This window comes from Oncorhynchus masou, unplaced genomic scaffold (assembly GCF_036934945.1).
Source record: "Oncorhynchus masou masou isolate Uvic2021 unplaced genomic scaffold, UVic_Omas_1.1 unplaced_scaffold_1230, whole genome shotgun sequence".
NCBI classification, from domain to species: Eukaryota; Metazoa; Chordata; class Actinopteri; order Salmoniformes; family Salmonidae; genus Oncorhynchus; species Oncorhynchus masou.
This window is the reverse complement of record NW_027002105.1, coordinates 1-7078: the sequence shown is the minus strand read 5'-3', so window position 1 is coordinate 7078 and position 7078 is coordinate 1. Positions and strand designations below refer to the sequence as shown.

Below are 7078 nucleotides of genomic sequence, written 5' to 3'. Positions count from 1 at the left end.
TGGTCATATCCATTAGGACACACATTAGAAACACATTTTGTAGTTGAAAATTAGCATTTTGTATTGAACCAAGTCCCTTTCTGTTTCAGTCAGTTTTCTCCCATTTGAATACGACCCCCCCCCTCCGACAGGCTGAGGAGACCTGTGGTCCAGGTAAGTCTGCTTCTGCAGAGACGGTAGAGGAAGTGAGATGTCCCACTCTGCTTTTTCCCCCGGGTTCATATACAGTCAATGAACTAAGTGGACCAGACCCAGCTGCTATCACATTGTTGTCTATTGGAAAGGCACTTCCTTAAGCAGTCTGGAATTGTGACCATTTTTTGTTTTTAACGGTAAACCCGCCTGAGTAAGACATCTTCATTTATCCACCATCTTTGAACTACAGAGTGTATGGGTTTAATCGGTCTGGGTTGTAGAAATGTCCGTTTGTCTCATATAGAGTGCTTGGTATGATCAACACAGAGCTGCTCTATGGAAACGTCCGTCATGCTCTGTAGTTCTAAAGAGAGTGTGGCCCCTTCAGCTTTTATGTATTCATTCTGTATGCCGTCAGTAAAAATGCATGTCCTCACCCTCCATGTACTCGAGTCTTGTACAAACTGTCTCCTGTGAGGTGAGTGGAATATCTGGACAGTATCTAGGGGTGGTCCAAGATGATAAAAAAAAAGAGAGAGAGAGAAGCAGGAGGGAGACGAGTATCACCGCTTCCCAGAGTCACCGACGGAGACCGATATACAGCGACACTGTTTGACTCTCTGGATCTTGCGGTGCCTGAAGGGCGGCTGGAGGTCGGGACAGTCCAGCTCTACGGTCAGCGTGGTGAAACGCTGCGGCCGGCAGAAAGCACAGGACCGGAAGGACTCCTGCTCCGTCTTAACGTGTCGTGGGATATAGAAGGAGTTACACTGTCCGTAGCAGAACCTGTTGATGACGGTACGACTGAGGCAGCCCTCCTCGCTCACCGTCTGACGCAGCGGCTGGGTCTTGCACCAGTCACTCTTCAGGTACTTCCTCTCTGTGACGACCAGCGCTTCCTGGCTGGAGGCAAGTATTTCCTGTTTACGGGTGCGTTTGTCAGAGGTGTTGCCGTTCCCTTTGAAAGGGTTGGGGATGGAGCCTTGGAGGCGGGTCTTGCGGGTGTCGCCGCCCACCAGGCACAGGACGCCTGCAAGCAGGATTGACAGAACAAACTGTCTGTACATCCTAACAGAGAGAGGAGAGGAGAGGTTAGAACAAACTACCTGTACATCCTGACAGAGAGGTTAGAACAAACTACCTGTACATCCTGACAGAGAGGTTAGAACAGACTACCTGTACATCCTGACAGAGAGGTTAGAACAAACTACCTGGTCATCCTGACAGAGAGGTTAGAACAAACTACCTGGTCATCCTGACAGAGAGGTTAGAACAAACTACCTGGTCATCCTGACAGAGAGGAGAGGTTAGAACAAACTACCTGGTCATCCTGACAGAGAGGTTAGAACAAACTACCTGTACATCCTGACAGAGAGGTTAGAACAGACTACCTGTACATCCTGACAGAGAGGTTAGAACAGACTACCTGTACATCCTGACAGAGAGGTTAGAACAAACTACCTGTACATCCTGACAGAGAGGTTAGAACAGACTACCTGTACATCCTGACAGAGAGGTTAGAACAGACTACCTGGTCATCCTGACAGAGAGGTTAGAACAGACTACCTGTACATCCTGACAGAGAGGTTAGAACAAACTACCTGGTCATCCTGACAGAGAGGTTAGAACAGACTACCTGGTCATCCTGACAGAGAGGTTAGAACAAACTACCTGTACATCCTGACAGAGAGGAGAGGTTAGAACAAACTACCTGTACATCCTGACAGAGAGGTTAGAACAGACTACCTGGTCATCCTGACAGAGAGGTTAGAACAAACTACCTGGTCATCCTGACAGAGAGGTTAGAACAAACTACCTGTACATCCTGACAGAGAGGTTAGAACAGACTACCTGGTCATCCTGACAGAGAGGTTAGAACAAACTACCTGGTCATCCTGACAGAGAGGTTAGAACAAACTACCTGTACATCCTGACAGAGAGGTTAGAACAAACTACCTGGTCATCCTGACAGAGAGGAGAGGTTAGAACAAACTACCTGGTCATCCTGACAGAGAGGTTAGAACAAACTACCTGTACATCCTGACAGAGAGGTTAGAACAGACTACCTGTACATCCTGACAGAGAGGTTAGAACAGACTACCTGGTCATCCTGACAGAGAGGTTAGAACAAACTACCTGGTCATCCTGACAGAGAGGAGAGGTTAGAACAGACTACCTGTACATCCTGACAGAGAGGTTAGAACAAACTACCTGGTCATCCTGACAGAGAGGTTAGAACAAACTACCTGTACATCCTGACAGAGAGGTTAGAACAAACTACCTGGTCATCCTGACAGAGAGGTTAGAACAAAACTACCTGGTCATCCTGGTCACAGAGAGGAGAGAACAAACTACCTGTACATCCTGACAGAGAGGTTAGAACAAACTACCTGTACATCCTGACAGAGATCCTGACAGAGAGGTTAGAACAAAGACCTGGTCATCCTGACAGAGAGGAGAGGTTAGAACAAACTACCTGTACATCCTGACAGAGAGGTTAGAACAAACTACCTGTACATCCTGACAGAGAGGTTAGAACAAACTACCTGTACATCCTGACAGAGAGGTTAGAACAGACTACCTGGTCATCCTGACAGAGAGGTTAGAACAAACTACCTGTCATCCTGACAGAGAGGAGAGTTAGAACAAACTACCTGTACATCCTGACAGAGAGGTTAGAACAAACTACCTGTACATCCTGACAGAGAGGTTAGAACAAACTACCTGTACATCCTGACAGAGAGGTTAGAACAAACTACCTGGTCATCCTGACAGAGAGGTTAGAACAAACTACCTGGTCATCCTGACAGAGAGGAGAGGTTAGAACAAACTACCTGGTCATCCTGACAGAGAGAACAGACTTGTACATCCTGAACAAACTACCTGGTCATCCTGACAGAGAGGAGTTAGAACAGACTACCTGGTCATCACAGAGAGGGTCCTACCTGACAGAGAGGTTAGAACAGACTACCTGGTCATCCTGACAGAGAGGTTTAGAACAGACTACCTGGTCATCCTGACAGAGAGGTTAGAACAGACTACCTGGTCATCCTGACAGAGAGGTTAGAACAGACTACCTGTACATCCTGACAGAGAGGTTAGAACAAACTACCTGTACATCCTGACAGAGAGGAGAGGTTAGAACAGACTACCTGGTCATCCTGACAGAGAGGTTAGAACAGACTACCTGGTCATCCTGACAGAGAGGTTAGAACAGACTACCTGGTCATCCTGACAGAGAGGTTAGAACAAACTACCTGGTCATCCTGACAGAGAGGTTAGAACAGACTACCTGGTCATCCTGACAGAGAGGTTAGAACAAACTACCTGTACATCCTGACAGAGAGGTTAGAACAGACTACCTGGTCATCCTGACAGAGAGGTTAGAACAGACTACCTGTCATCCTGACAGAGAGGTTAGAACAGACTACCTGGTCATCCTGACAGAGAGGTTAGAACAGACTACCTGGTCATCCTGACAGAGAGGTTAGAACAAACTACCTGGTCATCCTGACAGAGAGGTTAGAACAAACTACCTGTACATCCTGACAGAGAGGTTAGAACAAACTACCTGGTCATCCTGACAGAGAGGTTAGAACAGACTACCTGGTCATCCTGACAGAGAGGTTAGAACAAACTACCTGGTCATCCTGACAGAGAGGTTAGAACAAACTACCTGGTCATCCTGACAGAGAGGTTAGAACAGACTACCTGTACATCCTGACAGAGAGAGGAGAGGTTAGAACAGACTACCTGTACATCCTGACAGAGAGAGGAGAGGTTAGAACAAACTACCTGTACATCCTGACAGAGAGGTTAGAACAAACTACCTGTACATCCTGACAGAGAGGTTAGAACAAACTACCTGTACATCCTGACAGAGGAGAGGTTAGAACAGACTACCTGGTCATCCTGACAGAGAGGTTAGAACAAACTACCTGTACATCCTGACAGAGAGGTTAGAACAAACTACCTGGTCATCCTGACAGAGAGGTTAGAACAAACTACCTGGTCATCCTGACAGAGAGGTTAGAACAAACTACCTGTACATCCTGACAGAGAGGTTAGAACAAACTACCTGGTCATCCTGACAGAGAGGAGAGGTTAGAACAAACTACCTGGTCATCCTAACAGAGAGTTAGAACAAACTACCTGTACATCCTGACAGAGAGGTTAGAACAAACTACCTGTACATCCTGACAGAGAGGTTAGAAACAAACTACCTGGTCATCCTGACAGAGGAGAGGTTAGAACAAACTACCTGTACATCCTGACAGAGAGGTTAGAACAGACTACCTGGTCATCCTGACAGAGAGGTTAGAACAAACTACCTGGTCATCCTGACAGAGAGGAGGTTAGAACAAACTACCTGGTCATCCTGACAGAGAGGTTAGAACAGACTACCTGTACATCCTGACAGAGAGGTTAGAACAAACTACCTGTACATCCTGACAGAGAGGTTAGAACAAACTACATGTACATCCTGACAGAGAGGTTAGAACAAACTACCTGTACATCCTGACAGAGAGGAGAGGTTAGAACAGACTACCTGTACATCCTGACAGAGAGGTTAGAACAAACTACCTGTACATCCTGACAGAGAGGTTAGAACAAACTACATGTACATCCTGACAGAGAGGTTAGAACAAACTACCTGTACATCCTGACAGAGAGGAGGTTAGAACAAACTACCTGTACATCCTGACAGAGAGGTTAGAACAAACTACCTGGTCATCCTGACAGAGAGGAGGTTAGAACAAACTACCTGGTCATCCTGACAGAGAGGTTAGAACAAACTACCTGGTCATCCTGACAGAGAGGTTAGAACAAACTACCTGTACATCCTGACAGAGAGGTTAGAACAAACTACCTGTACATCCTGACAGAGAGGAGAGGTTAGAACAAACTACCTGTACATCCTGACAGAGAGGTTAGAACAAACTACCTGTACATCCTGACAGAGAGGTTAGAACAAACTACCTGGTCATCCTGACAGAGAGATTAGAACAAACCACCTGGTCATCCTGACAGAGAGGTTAGAACAAACTACCTGTACATCCTGACAGAGAGGTTAGAACAAACTACCTGTACATCCTGACAGAGAGGAGAGGTTAGAAACAAACTACCTGTACATCCTGACAGAGAGTTAGAACAAACTACCTGGTCATCCTGACAGAGGGGTTAGAACAGACTACCTGTACATCCTGACAGAGAGGAGAGGTTAGAACAAACTACCTGTACATCCTGACAGAGAGGTTAGAACAAACTACCTGTACATCCTGACAGAGAGGTTAGAACAAACTACCTGTACATCCTGACAGAGAGGTTAGAACAAACTACCTGTACATCCTGACAGAGAGGTTAGAACAAACTACCTGTACATCCTGACAGAGAGTTAGAACAAACTACCTGTACATCCTGACAGAGAGGTTAGAACAAACTACCTGTACATCCTGACAGAGAGGTTAGAACAAAACTACCTGTACATCCTGACAGAGAGGTTAGAACAAACTACCTGTACATCCTGACAGAGAGTTAGAACAGACTACCTGTACATCCTGACAGAGAGGTTAGAACAAACTACCTGGTCATCCTGACAGAGAGGGAGAGGTTAGAACAAACAACCTGTACATCCTGACAGAGAGGTTAGAACAAACTACCTGTACATCCTGACAGAGAGTTAGAACAAACTACCTGTACATCCTGACAGAGAGGAGAGGTTAGAACAAACTACCTGGTCATCCTGACAGAGAGGTTAGAACAGACTACCTGGTCATCCTGACAGAGAGGTTAGAACAGACTACCTGTACATCCTGACAGAGAGGAGAGGTTAGAACAAACTACCTGGTCATCCTGACAGAGAGGTTAGAACAAACTACCTGTACATCCTGACAGAGAGGTTAGAACAGACTACCTGGTCATCCTGACAGAGAGGTTAGAACAGACTACCTGGTCATCCTGACAGAGAGGTTAGAACAAACTACCTGTACATCCTGACAGAGAGGTTAGAACAGACTACCTGGTCATCCTGACAGAGAGGTTAGAACAAACTACCTGGTCATCCTGACAGAGAGGTTAGAACAAACTACCTGTACATCCTGACAGAGAGGTTAGAACAGACTACCTGGTCATCCTGACAGAGGCTTAGAACAAACTACCTGTACATCCTGACAGAGAGGAGAGGTTAGAACAGACTACCTGGTCATCCTGACAGAGAGGTTAGAACAAACTACCTGGTCATCCTGACAGAGAGGTTAGAACAAACTACCTGTACATCCTGACAGAGAGGTTAGAACAGACTACCTGTACATCCTGACAGAGAGGTTAGAACAAACTACCTGGTCATCCTGACAGAGGAGAGGTTAGAACAAACTACCTGTACATCCTGACAGAGAGGTTAGAACAGACTACCTGTACATCCTGACAGAGAGGTTAGAACAAACTACCTGTACATCCTGACAGAGAGGAGAGGTTAGGAACAAACTACCTGTACATCCTGACAGAGAGATTAGAACAAACTACCTGTACATCCTGACAGAGAGGAGAGGTTAGAACAAACTACCTGGTCATCCTGACAGAGAGGTTAGAACAACTACCTGGTCATCCTGACAGAGGTTAGAACAGACTACCTGTACATCCTGACAGAGGTTAGAACAAACTACCTGGTCATCCTGACAGAGAGGAGAGGTTAGAACAAACTACCTGGTCATCCTGACAGAGAGGTTAGAACAGACTACCTGGTCATCCTGACAGAGAGGTTAGAACAAACTACCTGTACATCCTGACAGAGAGTGAGGTTAGAACAAACTACCTGTACATCCTGACAGAGAGGTTAGAACAGACTACCTGGTCATCCTGACAGAGAGGTTAGAACAACTACCTGTACATCCTGACAGAGAGCAGAGGTTAGGAACAAACTACCTGTACATCCTGACAGAGAGGT

The 7078-nt window shown here is 46.2% G+C and overlaps 1 protein-coding gene across 1 annotated transcript; it reads right to left on the bottom strand.

Moving 5' to 3' along the window:
• Positions 1-260: 260 nt before the first annotated feature.
• LOC135529994 (gremlin-2-like) lies at positions 261-1202 on the bottom strand. The gene has a single exon (XM_064958389.1). The coding sequence runs from the start codon at positions 1200-1202 to the stop codon at positions 699-701; it is 504 nt and encodes a 167-aa protein (XP_064814461.1). The 3' UTR covers positions 261-698.
• Between the last annotated feature and the right edge of the window lie 5876 nt (positions 1203-7078).